This window comes from Gadus macrocephalus, chromosome 23, assembly GCF_031168955.1.
Source record: "Gadus macrocephalus chromosome 23, ASM3116895v1".
NCBI classification, from domain to species: Eukaryota; Metazoa; Chordata; class Actinopteri; order Gadiformes; family Gadidae; genus Gadus; species Gadus macrocephalus.
In genome coordinates, this window is record NC_082404.1 from 13,845,324 (window position 1) to 13,863,398 (window position 18,075).

Here is an 18,075-nt window from a genome sequence, read left to right on the forward strand (position 1 = left end):
AGCCTTTTTTTGGATGCTTATACAATATAAAAAAAATGATGTCTCATTTTCACGCGTATTCTAAATTATAATGCGTGTTGTATTTTGGGTAATAACTAGACGGGAGGTTAAAATTGTCTGCAGCTCTCGTTACCTCAAACCGCGCAACCCAGAGAACTGCCTTTATTTAACACACACACACAGACAATATAAATATCAAACCGTTTGGTTCTTATGTTACTAAAAATACATATACACAGAATGCATTACAATAACTGGTTGGCAAATGTTTTCGTCTTGAAATACCAAAATATCCAAACAATGTTTACAAAAATAATTACTACTGTACGCAGCTATGCTTCCGACAGGGTCTTTGTTATTCACACGCACACAAGGCAAGCGCGCGCACACACACGCACAAGCACACTCAAGACATACAGAGAGACACGCAAGATATGTACACATATTAAGGAAGGGTTCCTCTATGTTAAGGAAGTTACGGCTCCAAATGAAAATAAAAAAATCCTCATTAATGCATAAAAATGTGCCTCAGGTGTAGCTAGCTGTGATGTGCTGGCTGCGTTAATTAAAATAACTCCTCTTTACAAACATCCAGATAGTCCTCGCCCTCGGTTCTTCAGCCCTCTGATATTCCAACCAGCAGTGTCACCAGAAAGGCCAAGTTCCCCAAGAAGAACACGACCAGCAGGCTCAAGGGGAGGGTTTGCTGCAGAGGAGGGAGCCAGAGTTATGGATTTACATTGAGACTTTCTAGCCACTCATTTGAGCAATTTTTTTTACAAAAGGTCCAATGACAGTGGCTCACCGCTTTTGGTCCATCAATGTCAAATCCTAATTAAAAACAGACGGAAAAAGATATTGGTAAGCTATGCAATGTTGACGCATTTTGAACTTTCATATCAGAATAGAACAATATTGCCTGGTAAGGGTTCCCTTAATGGATTATGTTAGACTTTCTAGTGGATTTGTTCTTGTTATTATTAAATACTCATGTACAATTGAGGATAAATATAAAGTTGAGCTGATCCTCCATGTGAAAGTGCAGCAGAGTAGATCCTACCGCAGAGCTACTGAGGTGGGGCTAGCAGAGAAGTTGTATTATATATATATATATGTATTTATACATATATATATTATATATACATATATATAGCGTCACAGAGGCCTGTAGTGCTGTTACAATGTGTGGACTTAGCGGTAGGACACGTTGTTATATTAGCTTGAGGGTGAACTCTGTGAACATCAGTGTGTGTGCTGTTGATTCTGGAGACTGATCAGTAATATGTGTGTTGCGATTGTTGGCTGTAACTGAGCGGACACAACCTTCACCGGAAAGAAACAAGGGGAGGTGGTCTAGGAAGTGGCCCAGCGTCTCATAATCGGTCTATACACACACACAGACACCAGCACATGCAAGCGCACACACATACAAACACACAGACACACACGCACACGCAAGCCCCTGTAAGTGTCCCTTTAGCTCGCCGGGGCGCTCCCGTACACTTCCAGGAGACCGGGGCAGCAGGTCACCTGGTTGTCGGCAGCGGCTGTACAGCTCGTAGCTCAGGTAGAGGGCCGCCTCCCAGCCCACGAAGCCCCCCATCACCTTCACCAGCGCCTGGTCCTCAGAGCGGTCGAACATCAGCAGGCCGGTGAAGATGGCCGCCACTGCTCAGGGACACGCAGGGTCGTTAACGAGGTGAATGGGTTTAGGACTATTGATTTAGACAGTGTTGGGTTCATTTGATGAGCTGGTAAGCAGTTCAAACAACTCCAGGGTTTTTACCTGCGAGGACTTTCATAACGAGTGCGTTGAGCATGTGGAGCCAGTTGAACACGTATCGCCTGTTGAAGAGAGGGAGGTGACATGAGAGGCTCTGGGTCCCCCTCCGATACTTAACTCTTTTACTTCTGTCACTCTTTCTAGTCACCATAGCTTGTTTCAACCAATTGAGACCCACAGTAGTACTAACAACCAAAAGGTGTTTCATGCCTACTCCTTTACAGTCTACCAACACACACATACAGCAACAAGTGGTCTACTACGTACATGTGATGATCTGGTCCACATCGGAACAGAGCCCCTAGTGGCTGGATGATTGCGAGGATGGTAACGAGGCATCCTAAGACAGGATGCGCTCCCTGTGAGGAACCATGGTACTGGTCATTAGTGAGGGCTGATGGGGTCATGTGATCTATTGGCTCTAGAAGACCAATAAAACCGGGCTACTCACTCCACTCCAGCCCCTGACATAGGAGAAGATCACGATGAAGGCAATCAGGGTAAGTATCACGGTGAGGCTCATCAGAGAGACATGGGCCTGGAGAATTCATCAAAGCAGACACATGTGAGTCAGGACGTGTGGACACACACCGGTGTGCACACTTTAATGCAGCATCACATGCGACACGAGATATGAATAAGACCTGTCATCCAGGTAGACCCCCCCCCCCTACAGGACAGAGCTCAGCTCATCAGGTAGACCCCCTCCCTACAGGACAGAGCTCAGCTTATCAGGTAGACCCCCCTCCCTACAGGACAGTGCGTGCCAGAGTTTGAGTGTTTACTACTTTTCAGACTGCATCTTGGGGAATGAAAAGTGTTTTTTTTTTGGACAATTCTCTCTAGCTTCTATCTCTCTGTCTCTGGACTGGTCAAAGACCCATTAAGACCAGTAGATCTGATCACCCCGCTTAGGAAGGAAACCATCGTTATCCTCACCAGAAACCAGACCGCTTTGCCGAAGGGACTGTGTGACTTGGCCAGACCTTTGAGGTATCTGGCCACCATCATACCCAGAGACGCCGTGGTCATCCACGCAATCAGCATGAGAGCCCCTGAGACAGGAAACACAGGCTGAACACCTCCTTCTTCACAGTCCGACGTTCTACCCTCTCAACAAGGCGGCGTCCCCCTAGCGCTCACCGTGTGCCCTGATGCTCTGAGGTGACCCGGCCGCGCCCACCTGCTTATATTCTGAGATGGTCAGCTTCTCACTGCTGCTGAACCGCCCGCTGTGATAGCCGATCTCTCCTGGTGAGGAGAAGCAAAGTCACTTTTTGGAAAATGAGGGTTAAATAATAAATTATGATAATAATAATACAACTTTTTATTTCAGGGTGCCTTTCAAAGACTCTCAAGCTCGCCTTACATTCAAGCAAATTAGGATTTAAAAACAGGCAAACATAGTTTAAACAAACACATACAAATAAACATTGCGACATATTCATTAAATTGGGTGGTGGTTGGAGTTAAGGAGGGATAGGCCAGTCGGAAACGGTGTGTTTTGATGCTGGTAGTCACCATCGGTGGAGGATCCGTAGGCGAACAACAGGTAGTAAGGCGCGTCAAAGCCAGTCTGGCCCTCCTGAGTGGAGATGGGATTGATGGAGGTGAAGGAGCAGCTGATCACCCCGTCCTGAAGGGAGCCCAGCACCCTGGACACGTTTCCCTGACGGAGTCAAACACAGAAGCCACAGGTCAAACCTGGACGCTGTTTGGATGCTTCATGGCGTAGAACCGGTTCCCTTAGCGTTACTCAAACGCACTGTTCACTTATACTGTAGGATCTTTGCTTCCCATTGATCTACCTGCACTGCAGTGTTCTACTGCGGGCCGATTAAGCACTTTGTAACTGGCATGGTAATTAGGCGCAAATCAATTTTGCTTCCTGATTCTGCTTCATGGTTCGATTAGCTGCAGGAAGTTCCTCATTATTCAATCATTTACATCCTGATGGGAAGGGGAGAGTCAGAGGTACAATGGCCTGCTCCTTTGGGTTTGACCTGTTGGCTAACAAAACGATTGGATTATTATATGAATGTGTCCAGAGACAGTCCGACCTCACACAGAAGACGTCAGACAGGTGCTACAGATGGGAGCCGTACCAGATCAAGGGTCTTTGGTTTCTGGCGTCCCGTTGAATAGGCATGCTGCACCCGGACCAGGCCCCGCGCGTCCAGGCCACAGATATAGATGTCATCATTTCCCTTTACAGAGAATAAAACAACAAAGAAGGTGCAATGGTGCAGCAGCCGAGTTTGAAAAAGTGACTCAGATGACAGAATGGTTGCATTACTCATTGCTCAATACTCATCAATCATTACCATATTCTGGTCCTGAGAGAAGCCAAAGGAGATGTATCCTGGGCCACGACTCTTCAGCTCAAAGTGGGCCTCAGCCTCCGCCTCAGCCTTAAGACCGCTGACCGAGGCCGACATGAAGTGGCACCCCGGGTCCACAGCCGGGTCGCAGTTCAGGGGCTCGCTGAAGCAGACTTTGGTACGGCCGCATCCAGCGCTAGAGATGCTCAGCTACAGGGTACAGTTCATCGTGTTGGTGACAGCTAGGGATGCACCGAAATGAAAATTCTTGGCCGAAACCGAATATACTGAAACAGTTGGCCGAAGGCCGAAACCGAATACCGAATGTGTCTTTTTATGTTTTTCATTCATTTTGCTTTAATTTTTCACCATTGCATAAATCAAACAATTATGTTTGATGTATGTTATGTATGTATTATGTTCAGCCTTTTTACTCCTTCGGCCGAAACCGAACATTATGTTTTGGGCCATTTTCGGCCGAACATGTTCGGTGGCCGAATATTCGGTGCCTCCCTAGTGACAGCGCTAGTGATGCTGAGCCACAGGGGACAGCTCATCGTGTTGGTGACAGCGCTAGTGATGCTAAGCTACAGGGAACAGCTCATCGTGTTGGTGACAGCGCTAGTGATGCTAAGCTACAGGGGACAGCTCATCGTGTTGGTGACAGCGCTAGTGATGCTAAGCTACAGGGGACAGCTCATCGTGTTGGTGACTGCGCTGGTGACACTAAGCTATGTCAAATATTTATACCCCTAAAGGTCAAACCTTTCACATTGATTCTGTAAGGCAAGTAAGTGTGTTAGAAATACTAAAGCATCCCCTAACACAGAGTTCTCAATGCAACACCACTCAAAGGTTGAGAAGGGGGGGGAGAAAGCATTGTTCTGGGTTGTTCATGTTCAAAATCAGTCTCTCTTCCATTATATTCTGCTTTATCCTTTTGAAGCTCGCATTCTTACCTGCAGCACCTTTAACGTCAAATAAAAGGGTATTTAAATAGAAAGGGCCCAGAGAGGAGCCTACGACCTGAGCAGGGGAAACCGGGAGGTCAGACGATGAGCTCACCGTGGACGGAGTAGAGGATCCAGAGGAGACGGAGGCCGTGGTGACCTCGGCGGTGGGCGTGATGTTGGGGGACGCCCCGCTGTGGATCAGTATGGGACTCCTCACGCTCACCCAAAACCTGGAATAGCTCTCCACAAAGGTGGCACTACAGGAAGAGGAAAACGTTCAACGTAAGTGATTGGATTTTGTCATGTCAGGGATCCAAGATGTCAGTTTGCACACTAGTGCCCCTCATGGCTGAGACTAGAAGAGGATAAGATTCTCTTGGTATTCCACAAAGCGGGAAGAAGTTTGAGAACAAGTGGGTCTTGAAGACGTCTACGAAAAGAGACATTTTGTCCAATATTTTTCTGAAAAAGTTTGACATACAATGTCGGCAGTCAGCAACAGAATCAATAAGCAAAGCCGATGACCGCCTGTGTTTGCTGCCGCCTAGTTCTACTGTAATGAGCGATCCTTATCACCCAGGGGATGTTGTGTAATGAACCCTATGGACACTGTTGTAAAAGCACAGAATGCAACAGAACGTACAACAGAACTATAAATGTAAACAGCACCGGAACTCGATGTCTTTGGGGTTCTCGGACGCGGCCGCGGTCCATGTGGCCGAGATGAGGTTCTTATCTGATGACGAGGTGTGAGACACTGCCGAGTTCTGGAAGGATGGACAGGTGACAATACTTTTTAGATATGGTTTGTGTTATGTTATATCCCAGTTATAAAACCTAAGATACGCTGTTATTCAATTCAGAGTGGCTGGGATCTTTAAGCCTGGAATGTCCAAATTACAACCGTTACATTTTAGGACAATTTGAACACATTTTGAGATTGATTTGAGGGACGATCAAAATCACTGAACCATTGTACATATTTGTAGTACGATGGGATGATATGATGATGCTGATGTGTTTCCTTACGAATTATACTTCACTAATATTAATTATATCATTAACTATTACACTATTATTAATGACACCATACTACGAACTATATTTCATTTGAACACATATCATTGTAAGAGTAACTGCATTTGCAAGAATGGTATTTGACATGACAACACTTTTCAACTTGATATAATTAAAGGGTTGATAGACAGGACTCACAGGTGACTTCAAGCCACAGGAGAGGGTCTGAGCAGCTCCACCCACCACCGTGAAGGACCCCAGGGGGGTCTCCCCACCCACCTCTCGGGCCTGTAACAGGAAACCCTTGAACGGGGTCGCAGCTGTGCTCTGCAGCTGGACTGAAACGACACCGATATGAAGGCACATCTTTACGTGAAAGTCCAAGGTAACTTTCCCCGTTTGCTCTTACCTGTGATCGTGTCGCCATCTTGATAAGTTGTGTTGCTACTGGTAACGTAAAAGGGAGACGGACCGGTTTGGGGAGACCCCGTGTGACTTGGTACCATATTGCTGCACGCAGGAGCGACCATCCCTGAGCTGTAGCCCCGGACCCCGGGCAGTAGACATAAAAGGAGGCCGAGGCGCACCAGAGGACCCAGACGCGCCATGCTTCAAAACCAAAAACAAGACCACCGTCTATCCGTAATCGCGTAAAGACGCACGGCTCCTTCAGTCGGTTCCGGCGGACAACTGGCTCTCTGCAGAATGATGACCGGGCCACAGGTAGGCGACGCCTTGGTTAGTGGTGGGAGTGTCCAGAGAGCACAGAATAACGGGGTTATTCAACGGCAGCTCCTGGCCACCGATGTACTGTAAGCGAGTTGGCGAGCTGTTTCTTAGCCCATGGTGTGTTATCTGTGTTCAACATTCGCAAGTACCCTCGGGGATCAGGTCAACAGACCAGGCTGTGTGTGTGTCAGACCACCAGGCTGTGTGTTAGGACTCCGGACTCTAGGCTGCAGGGGTCAGAAGAGAGGTTCTACTTTCAGTTAAAGAACGCACTTTGTGGTGCGGATGTATTTATCAGAGAATAAAAGATCAGGCGAACTAATCAGAACTGAAAGAGTTCTGCATCTTCAATACACAATAATGGAAGTTAAGATATAATGAATATTGACGCATGTGTGGCTTTAGCAGGAGCCGATGGGGATCAGATGATTCTTGGGTCCACGGAAAGCTCCCCGTTATCAACTTTATTTTCATTTTTATACATTGACATTTCTGGAACCCGCAAAGGTTGCAGCTTGCTCATGAATATTCATTTCGAGACAGTAATAAATCGGGTTTTACTGCCACGACCTCTCCACGCCGTCTGGACTTTATACCATAAGCAGGCAAACCAATAAACCTATAACCTGTATTATATGATATATTATTTATACATGAACTATAACCTATAAGGCGGTAATTAGTTTACATAACCATTACCTGGCTTGTTTAGGTCTTGTTTGCAAAACATATTAAGCATCGTCGTAAACCGTTGCTCAGCGCCAATTCATTCGTTTTTTATTTACAACGATAACAACAGGCACCATGTGAGTATATCCCCTTTTAATTACTTATTAGGATTGGCTTTAGCAGAAGGGACAGATGGAGAATATTCCACAATCAACTCTGATTCTCACCATTTCCTTTTTGCATCCATGGCAGGACTATATATAGGCTAATAAAAAGTGAGTATAGTCTGTTCATCATTAAAAGCTGTTCTCTGTGTGTTCCTTTAACAAGACTGACTGACTAGTATGACTTTCTATTCCAATGTGTGACTTTAAAGCCACTAATGATCCTTGAACCTACTGGTAGACCGCAACGTGTTGTCTTTAAGTCCTTTGACTGCAGTCACTCTTTACGACCTCCTCCTGCCCCTGGGCCCTGCCAACCAGGGGCCCCAGTCAGAATAATGGAGGTGCCCCGGCCTCACAATCCTAACAGCAGAAACATGTGTTGCCTTTGTACTTTGATTATATTTATCTTAAAATGAAAATAATATTAATCATCAAAATAGTAATTGGGTATGAATAACGTGTGTGCAAAATACATTTACATCAACACAGAATAAACAACCATGACCATTATTAATATTATCATGACCGGCTCCAGACCCTGAAGCCAGCCCCATCCTTCCTTCCCGTTAAACAACAACAATATTCTTAAAATGTGCTAAATAAGAGGGTTAGCCTTAAAATAATATGACATCACCGTCTTTACATGTAGTAAGACAGGTCAGAGAGAAGTCCAGTCCAGACGAAACATACAGACCACATGTTTATTGAAGTATCACCACTATGACGACTGGGATTCATTGTGTATTCTATATATATATATATTATAAATATTAAATTATAATAATTATAAGACACTGAGTCAACAACACACAGCAATATGCAATTCCAAAGCTCTTCCTTGCATTGGTCTTGATTCTCCAGGTGATGTCTTTGAGAGGATGCTGGTTCTTCTCCATCGTGGACCGTAGGGGGGTGACCCACTGGATCCGTCTCGTTGGGGAGTCCCATGCTCACCAGGTTCAATGGAGGCCAGACCCTCCTCCACCAGGAGCATCCCTACGGATCATGAGGTGACCCAGGGAGTGAGCCCTGGTCCTGGGGCAGGCGAGGAGCCGTCTCCTGGGGCGCGGAGGGCTCACAGGTCGTAGAGGACCTCCAGGATTGTGGCGAGGGACCAGGCCTGGGACTCACAGCTGAAGGGGCAGTACTGGCCGTTCTCATTGGTCAGCTCTGGGAGCCCCTTCCACGAAGACCTTCAGAGAGAGAGAGAGAGGGATTGGTCACGACACGAGAGACTAGAGACCGACGAAGCCTCACGTCTCAGGAGACCGCACCAAGAGGTCAACCCCTGGGCTGCTTTACCCTAACCCTAACCCTGAAGCAAGCAGCCGCCATGTCTTCAAGCCAGGTTATAATCTGCGTTGTTTCTAATCAAACACGCCTTGTTTCTAACTTCACGTCCTCTCATTGTATCTGCAGACCAAACTCAACGGGAGGGCGATTCCCTGGCTAGAGCGAGTCTGTTACACAGACGTAAGGTAACCTGTAGTTCTGTCTGTTAAAAAGCGGAGCGGTGAGAGAGGGTGAATATGATGAGGAATGGATTAATATTACCTCTCCAGGTGGACACTATGGCGCGACAGGACGTTCTTCACCATGTGAACGGTGTTCTCATACGTCTCTTGGCCCATCTTCTTGGCGAAATAGAGTTTGGCACGTAAGAAGTAACCCACAGGCCACACCCATTCCTGGAAAAGAAATACGAACAACGGAGAACAATGACCCGATCATCAATCCAGCTCCCACCACAAACATCTCCGTCTGTTGAAGAAGGCGACCAGAGCGGCTTCACTCACCGGACCCTGGTGGTAGTTGAAGCCCCTAGCGAGGTTAAAGTTGTCGTTATCCAGCTCATTGTCGTAGACGCCGCAGTACACCATATCACTGCAACCAAGGGGAACATTCAGGAGGACTTATATATACACAAAGGGGACGTATTATACCACCAGGTGTGAGTGTTATTAGCCGTTACAAGCCGTTTTGAAAATATAACTTTTCTGACAAAAAAAAGCTGGAATGTCCACCTATATTTATGACTGATACATCCCCAGTCTACCAGCCTACCCTGTAGGAAACGTTGCTCATCTTTCCGACATACATCTAGGTGGACACGCCCACTTGTGATCAGAAGAGGCAGATTGTAACGGCTAATCACACTCAGACCCGGTGGTATAATATACGTGTGACCTCACAGGCATGCGTGACATCCCAGGCAGGTCAGGGGACGTCGACACCTTCTGTACGAGGGGGTCAGCGGAAAGCAGGAGGACCACCTACTCTGGGTCCAGGGTCTTCATGCCCAGCGGCCCCAGCAACTTCTCCTCCGCCACGCCCAGAGCCTCCCACGCCTTCTCCACGGTGAACAGCTCTGGAGCCTACACACACACACACACACACACACACACACACACACACACACACACACACACACACACACACACACACACACACACACACACACACACACACACACACACACATGCCCGCACACACACACTCACACACACACATACATGATTTTAGGTGGGAGTAATGCTATGACAGTGGACGGACTTGCAACCGTACACATACCGCACATCTGAAGACACAAAGACACTGAGAACTCTTAGTTATTATCTATACTATAGGAAACAGTAATAGTAGCAAATGGTAGCAAATAGTTACACACACAGACACACACACACACACACACACACACACACACACACACACACACACACACGCACACACACACACACACGCCACCTACCACCACCATGGCGATGGTGAAGTTGGGCCTCAGCTGGTAGTCACACCAGGGGCTGGAGGCCCCACAGCTGTCCTTGTAGATGCCCCTCTTGTGGACCAGGTGGGGGTGGGCGTCGCCGGGGCTGAGGGGGTCCGGGGACACGTGGAAGAGCCGCTCAAAGTTCTCCTGGATCTTGCGGTCCCACTCGGCGTACGGCACCGACAGGTCGCGGCCTGGGGGACAGACGGCGGGACGCTGGATTCACGGCGCTAGACGCGTTTCTCCTCGCTCAGGGGTTTCCCCTCGCTCGGGAATTTTTCCCAATTCAAATTCGTATTTGAATTTAATATATTTGGTGACAGCGCCGCACAGTATGCATTGTAACAGCCGTGCTCTTCTTCACACCCCCTTTCCCACTGCAACGGGCGCAGCAGGTGTCCTACCTTCCCTGCGGATGGTGACGGTGGCGTGGGGGAACAGCCCTTCTCCATGGAGCGTCACCAGCCAGCGCAGTGTGGACTTACACAGGCCCACCATCTCTACCGCCGAGCCGTCCCTGTACCACAAATTAGGGTTTGGTTCAGTGTCTCTCTAGACAACATGAGGGTTTGGGTTCAGTGTCTCTCTAGACAACAGGAGGGTTTGGTTCAGTGTCTCTCTAGACAACATGAGGGTTTGGGTCCAGTGTCTCTCTAGACAACATGAGGGTTTGGGTTCAGTGTCTCTCTAGACAACATGAGGGTTTGGGTCCAGTGTCTCTCTAGACAACATGAGGGTTTGGGTTCAGTGTCTCTCTAGACAACAGGAGGGTTTGGGTTCAGTGTCTCTCTAGACAACATGAGGGTTTGGTTCAGTGTCTCTCTAGACAACATGAGGGTTTGGGTTCAGTGTCTCTCTAGACAACATGAGGGTTTCGGTTCAGTGTCTCTCTAGACAACAGGAGGGTTTGGTTCAGTGTCTCTCTAGACAACAGGAGGGTTTGGGTTCAGTGTCTCTCTAGACAACATGAGGGTTTGGGTTCAGTGTCTCTCTAGACAACATGAGGGTTTGGTTCAGTGTCTCTCTAGACAACATGAGGGTTTGGGTTCAGTGTCTCTCTAGACAACATGAGGGTTTGGGTTCAGTGTCTCTCTAGACAACATGAGGGTTTGGGTTCAGTGTCTCTCTAGACAACATGAGGTTTTGGGTTCAGTGTCTCTCTAGACAACATGAGGGCTTGGGTTCAGTGTCTCTCTAGACAACATGAGGGTTTGGTTCAGAGGCTCTCTAGACAACATTCCCACCTGGGCGTGGCCGGGACCCCCTTGTTGCGGGCCTTCTCGCTCTCGCCCATCTTGTCCATCCAGGTTCCGCAGTTGTAGCGGTTTCCTCCGGAGACGAAGCCGGTGTCCTGGTCCACACCGGCCTCCACGTGGAACCCTGCGGAGGGCGGCACACTGCGGTGAACCACCAGAACCAATCAGAAGGCTCCGCTCGACGGAGTTGCTTCGGTATCGCTGGAGCAGGCCGGGGTGGAGCTAACAGAGGGCCTTTGTTCTTCAGGTAACCGATACAGAGACTTTCATCTAGCTGCACGGCCTGCCCTATCCCATGGGCCTAATGACACGAGCAGTACCCTAACGGGAAGAGCTAAACCGAAGACACTAAAGTGAATACTCTACAGTGAATACTCTACACAGTGAATACTTTACAGTGAATAATCTACAGTGAATACTCAACAGTGAATACTCTACACAGTGATTACTCTACAGTGAATACTCTACATAGTGAATACTCTACAGTGAATAATCTACAATGAATACAGTGAACAACTGAACACTGCAGTGAATACAGTGAATACTCGACAGTGAATACTCTACACATTGATTACTCTACAGTGGACCCTCTACAGTGAACACTCTGCAGTGAACACTCTACACAGTGAACCCTCTACAGTGAACCCTCTACAGTGCAGCGGAGCTGCGGGGGCCGTACCCTGGCTGCTCATGTTGCGGTCGGTCTGCGGCCCGGCGTCGTGCTCCAGGAACTGGATGCCCTGCATGTGTCGCTGCAGCGCCTCATGGACCACGTCGTGCAGGGGCTGGTCCTGCAAGAAGACCACCCCGGGTCAGAGACCCCCCCGGATCAGACCGTGAGTGTGTGAGTGTGTGTGTGTGTGTGTGTGTGTATGTATCAGGAATGTGTGCATGTGTGTGTGTGTGTTTGTGTGTGTGTGTGTGTGTGTGTGTGTGTGTATCAGGAGTATGTGAATGTGTGTGTGTGTGTGCGTGCGTGCATGCATGTGTGCTTGTGTGTGTGTGTGTGTGTGTGTGTGTCTCGGGGTCCGTACCCAGGCCCCGGCGGGCTGGGGCTGGGACGTGTTGGTGGGGTACATCCTGGACACCGGGCAGCGCAGGATGTCGGTGCCGCGGGGCACCAGGGTGCAGTAGTCCTGGACGCACTGCAGCCACCACCACACCGCGTCCCGGGAGTTGTAGCGCGCGGCCGCGCCCTGGCCCAGCAGGTTGGGGATCAGCCCGTAGCGCAGGGTCCCCGCGAAGGCCAGGATCATGTTCCTGGGGGGAGACGCTGCAGCTCATGGGACCACCCACGTCATGTCTGACCATGCAACACAGCTCATTGGAGTCAGCACTCGCCGTCACTACATCTGGTCTACACTGTTTTACAGGAGTCTTTACACTGTTTTACAGGAGTCTTTACACTGTTTTACAGGAGTCTTTACACTGTTTTACAGGAGTCTTTACAATGTTTTAAAGGAGACTTTACAATGTTTTGCACGATTCTTTACATTGTTTTACAGGAGTCTTTACATTGTTTTACAGGAGTCGTTACAATGTTTTACAGGAGTCAGTCCGTGACTCACAAGCTGGGCAGAAAGCACGAGAACGACGCGAGAGAAATTAATAGCAGCAGAATATCCTGATCAGTATAAATACTGAGGGTCTCCGTCCTATCAGAGGCTGCCGTTGCCATGGGGACCCTCACCTTGCCTCCAGGTGTCGGCCGGTTAGCAGCAGGAGGCCCCTGAGGGAGATGAAGGTGTCCCGGCCCCAGCATCGGAAAACCCCGGAGGAGAAGTGGGGGAGGCCTGCGAGGGGCAACAACACCGTGACAAGGTCATTCCCATAGACCCCCACATAACGCTCACTCTCTGAGGAGGTCATCCCCACAGACCCAAACAGACCCCCACATAGTGCTCACTCGCCGACAACATGGTGACACAGTTTAGGTGTTAAATGGAGATAATAGTCTCCTGCAGGCGTTAAGGTATATGAAGGACTCAGTAAGAAAACCCCCAGTACAGCTCCTTGTAAGTGAAGGGATTGCGAATCGAATCCTATTCCTATTATTGTTTAAAAGCGAGTCCCGGTAAGTTTCCGTTGGGTTGGACTGGGTCTGTGGGTAAGGTTACTATGACGACACATCAAAGAAGGTAATGGTCTACAGGACATGAACTTCTGGCTGATGGTTGGCGCTGAGGTCCACCAGAAAGCGGACCGGGCATACGGGCGGTACAACAGAACCCACCTGCTGCCAGGGACACACAGCGCTGCGGCACGTCGGCGACGCCCGGCGACAGGGGGGGGAGGGCCTCGAAGAGCCCCGCCCCGCACATTTGGACCGAGCCCAGCGCCAGCTGCTTCACCAGGCTGGAGCCGCTCTGCACGAAGCTGCAGACACAAAGCAGACCCCCTCAGACCCACTGAGACGCACTCAGACCCACAAAGACCCCCTCAGACCTATGAGACCCACTGAGACCCATGGGACCCACTTAGACCCACCCAGACACACTCAGACCAACTGAGAACCCCCTAAGACCGACTCTGACCCACTGAGACCCACTCAGACCCATGAGACCCACTTGGACCCACCCAGACCCACTGAGACCCACTCAGACCCACCCAGACACACTCAGACCCACTGAGACCCACTCAGACCCACTGAGACCCACTCAGACCCACTCAGACACACTCAGACCCACTCAGACCCACTCAGACCCACTCAGACCCACTGAGACCCACTCAGACCCACTCAGACCCACTCAGACCCACTGAGACCCACTCAGACCCACTGAGACCCACTCAGACCCACTCAGACCCCCTGAGACCCCCTCAGACCCACTGAGACCCACTCAGACCCACTCAGACCCACTCAGACCCACTCAGACCCACAAAGACCCACTAAGACACACTGAGACCCCGTGAGACCCACTCAGACCCACTGAGACCCACTCAGACCCACCAAGACCCACTCAAACCCACTGAGACCCACTGAGACCCACTGAGACCCACTCAGACCCACTCAGACCCACTGAGACCCACTGAGACCCACTGAGACCCACTGAGACCCACTCAGACCCACCAAGACCCACTCAGACCCACTCAGACCCACTCACCCGATCCACACCCATCACAGACCTAAGAAGGACCTCATGAAGGGACTACGGTGGGGTCCATTAAAGGGCTCGCTCCCGGGTCCTAATGGGTCCTGTCTTGATGAGGGAGATCGACCGGCTCTGTCTGCCAATGCTTCTTTTAATGAACTAGTTTGTTAAGCTGCAGCCTGTCCTGAACCAAGAGCAGCCAGTCCTCAGAGAAGACGCCGCTCCACTGACCGGGACATCTGGCGGAAGACGTGGTCCAGGGCGGTGGTGTAGGCCCCCAGCACGATGGCGTCGAAGTAGCAGGGCACCAGGTAGCGCGGGGCGTGCCTCAGGTAGTCAAACATGGCCTGGAACCAGCGGCCCACCTGAGGAACCCGGGCAGAGGGCGTCAGAGAACCTCCACACGCATGTCCTCTGGAGCAGAGGGGGTTAGAGAACATCCACACACATCTCCTCTGGAGCAGAGGGCATGAGAGAACCTCCACACGCATCTCCTCTGGAGGCTCCAGGGGTTAGAGAACCTCCACATCTCCTCTGGAGGACATCTCCTGGGATAACGTAATTGAGGGCCTTTAAACAGTGAGGAAGCTTCTGATGGAGGAAACTTTTGACAGTTGGTAAGTGAAAGGCCAACTTTAAGTCTTTGTCAAACATCCCGGTGCCAGAGTAGGTCCCACTGGGCCCTTAGAGGACCAGTCGCCCTGGGAGTGTCCCTCCTCTTCCTCACAATGAGAGGTGAAACCCGAGCACTTTCTGTCTCCACCTAATGATAGAGGCGTTAGCAGCATGGCTGGGGGGCAACAACAAAAAACAATGCTTAAGACTCATTCTACTGGTTGGTTATGTAAAGCTCTCTAGGTGAGAGTGCACCCGTTTTGTTGTATTGTAACTAAACCTTTGCATTTTCCTCCTATGCGGGTGAAGTGTAAATCTCCGAGACATAATGGATGCAGGGGATGGCGTGCTACATACTGCTCTCCAGCCTATATCCCTGTCATGCACTGTGAGCAGAAGACCTCCTGAAGAGTGCCCTCCTGGGCCAGCAGTCTGTTGGCCACGTAGTCCATGAGCCAGTCGCCCTGCCTCAGGTGGTCGCACAGGGGGTGGCCCAGGTCGTTCTTCGGCCGGACGTCCGCCATCACCGACACGATCCCTGAAGTACAAACAGGTCCCTCAAACCCTCACTTCATCACTTCATCACCACATGATCCCTGGAGAACAAACAGATCCCTCAAACATTCACTTCATCACTTTATCACGGCAAGATCTCTGGAGAAAACAGGTCCCTCAAACTTTCACTTCATCCCTTCATCACTTCATCACCACACCATCCCTGGAGAACAAACAGATCCCTCAAACATTCACTTCATCACTTTATCACGACAAGATCCCTTGAGAACACAGGTCCCTCAAACGTTCACTTCATCACGACACGATCCCTGGAGAAAATAGAACCCTAAACATTCACTTCATCACTTCATCACCACAGGATCACTTGAGAACACAGTTTCCTCAAACATTCACTTCATCACCTCATCAATTCATCACATCACGATTCCTAGAGAACACAGGTCCCTCAGCCGGAGGACCGGGTCGGGTGTAGGGGAGTTTTGCGTACCTTGCAAGCCACCATACTTGAGAGGCACCCAGGACGGCACGTTGTAGCAACCGCCCCCTTCAGCCCTCTCCTCGGCGTCACAGCGGTACAGGAGCACGTTCATGTCAGCCAGCGTCAGCGTGGACATGATCCTGACACACAGGGACACAGTCATTACCCTTCATAGGGGTTATCGGCTCTACACCAGTCACACTCATTACCCTTCATAGGGGCTATCATAGTGCCTCTACACCAGTCACACTCATTACCCTCCATAGGGGCTATCATAGTGCCTCTACACCAGTCACACTCATTACCCTTCATAGGGGCTATCATAGTGCCTCTACACCAGTCACACTCATTACCCTCCATAGGGGCTATCATAGTGCCTCTACACCAGTCACACTCATTACCCTTCATAGGGGTTATCATAGTGACAGCAGTCTCACTCATTACCCTTCATAGGGGTTATCATAGTGACATCAGTCTCACTCATTACCCTTCATAGGGGTTATCATAGTGGCTCTACACCAGTCACACTCATTACCCTTCATAGGGGCTATCATAGTGACATCAGTCTCACTCATTACCCTTCATAGGGGTTATCATAGTGCCTCTACACCAGTCACACTCATTACCCTTCATAGGGGTTATCATAGTGACATCAGTCTCACTCATTACCCTTCATAGGGGTTATCATAGTGACATCAGTCTCACTCATTACCCTTCATAGGGGTTATCATAGTGTCTCTATCAGTCACAGTATTAGTGAGAATATGGATCCAAATAGTCACATAATATCTACTCCAGTTCATACCCCCCCCCCCCCCACACACACACACACACACACACACACACACACACACACACAGACACACACACACACACACACACACACACACACACACACACACACACACACACACACACACACACACAGTGTCTCCAGGGTGTGTTGGCGTACTTGCTGAGCGGCGTGTTGAGCACCGCCGGGGGGCTCTCGTCCACCAGGGCCCCCGTCCTGTAGAGGGGGCTGAACTGGGCCAGGTGGCCCCTGAGGGCCCCCACCATGTCCTGGGAGCCTGGGTCCAGACTCACCCTACATGGAGGAACATCAGATTCTGACTTCTACTCTCAAAATGTACAAACGTTTCCCAAAGTAAATTCATGCATTTATACAATGCATGAATCCTTTGCAAAATATACACAGAATATAAAATATTACAAAATGTAAAATATTAGTACTTGGATCTTTTGAGTAAGCAGTCTAGATTTCATAGCCATTACATTGATTGTAGGAAGAAAGCTGAACCTCTCATGTGCTGAAACATTGAATATGAATGCCACTAATATCAGCAGAGAACGGAGCAGAACAGGTTAAGGAGGGATATTGAAAAACCTGTTCCTCAAAACCACGTGCCACGATGACACAGCAGCTACCGAACACACACGCCCATGCACACGCGCGTATCGCAAAGACATACTGCTGCTAAGCTACCACGCTAGGCACCTCCTCAACCAATCAGGAAGCAACATTCCACACCTCTGTTTGGCGACGCACAAAGAAGAGTTAATTGATCCACCTGAAGACGATGACGCTGCCGGGACTGAGCTTCTCAAACACGATCTCCTGAGCGAACTCTGGGCTGCCCTGAGCCGAGGCGTCCGCCAGCCGCACCACCGCGCTGTCTTTGAGCTGGGAAACAGCGACACACACGTCTTAATAC

The 18,075-nt window shown here is 49.6% G+C and overlaps 2 protein-coding genes across 3 annotated transcripts in view; both read right to left on the minus strand.

Moving 5' to 3' along the window:
- Positions 1–107: 107 nt before the first annotated feature.
- Positions 108–6,943, minus strand: zgc:163022 (putative ferric-chelate reductase 1). 2 transcript variants are annotated; one of them, XM_060044933.1, is made up of 15 exons: positions 6,484–6,943; positions 6,273–6,412; positions 5,727–5,824; positions 5,170–5,314; positions 4,108–4,314; positions 3,889–3,990; positions 3,305–3,452; positions 2,927–3,034; positions 2,723–2,838; positions 2,235–2,321; positions 2,051–2,142; positions 1,787–1,845; positions 1,531–1,668; positions 806–831; positions 108–706 (listed from the first exon to the last, which is right to left on the minus strand). In XM_060044933.1, the coding sequence occupies exons 1-15, from the start codon at positions 6,680–6,682 to the stop codon at positions 617–619; spliced, it is 1,755 nt and encodes a 584-aa protein (XP_059900916.1). In that variant the 5' UTR covers positions 6,683–6,943; the 3' UTR covers positions 108–616. The 2 variants fall into 2 exon arrangements, with proteins under 2 accessions (XP_059900916.1, XP_059900917.1); XM_060044934.1 differs by lacking the exon at positions 6,484–6,943 and having other exon boundaries at positions 5,701–5,824.
- A 1,383-nt stretch (positions 6,944–8,326) lies between these two features.
- Positions 8,327–18,075, minus strand: part of LOC132452701 (glycogen debranching enzyme-like) — a 26,221-nt gene continuing 16,472 nt past the window's right edge. The window contains exons 18-33 of the mRNA XM_060045435.1: positions 17,932–18,044; positions 17,313–17,447; positions 16,370–16,500; positions 15,768–15,904; positions 14,983–15,116; positions 13,896–14,038; positions 13,353–13,455; positions 12,697–12,922; positions 12,342–12,453; positions 11,651–11,786; positions 10,811–10,923; positions 10,389–10,600; positions 9,917–10,014; positions 9,436–9,523; positions 9,194–9,327; positions 8,327–8,832 (exon numbers count right to left, since the gene is read on the minus strand). Of these exons, the coding sequence (XP_059901418.1) occupies positions 8,715–8,832; positions 9,194–9,327; positions 9,436–9,523; positions 9,917–10,014; positions 10,389–10,600; positions 10,811–10,923; positions 11,651–11,786; positions 12,342–12,453; positions 12,697–12,922; positions 13,353–13,455; positions 13,896–14,038; positions 14,983–15,116; positions 15,768–15,904; positions 16,370–16,500; positions 17,313–17,447; positions 17,932–18,044 (2,133 nt within the window). The 3' untranslated portion in view covers positions 8,327–8,714. The remainder of the gene's footprint in view (positions 8,833–9,193; positions 9,328–9,435; positions 9,524–9,916; positions 10,015–10,388; positions 10,601–10,810; positions 10,924–11,650; positions 11,787–12,341; positions 12,454–12,696; positions 12,923–13,352; positions 13,456–13,895; positions 14,039–14,982; positions 15,117–15,767; positions 15,905–16,369; positions 16,501–17,312; positions 17,448–17,931; positions 18,045–18,075) is intronic.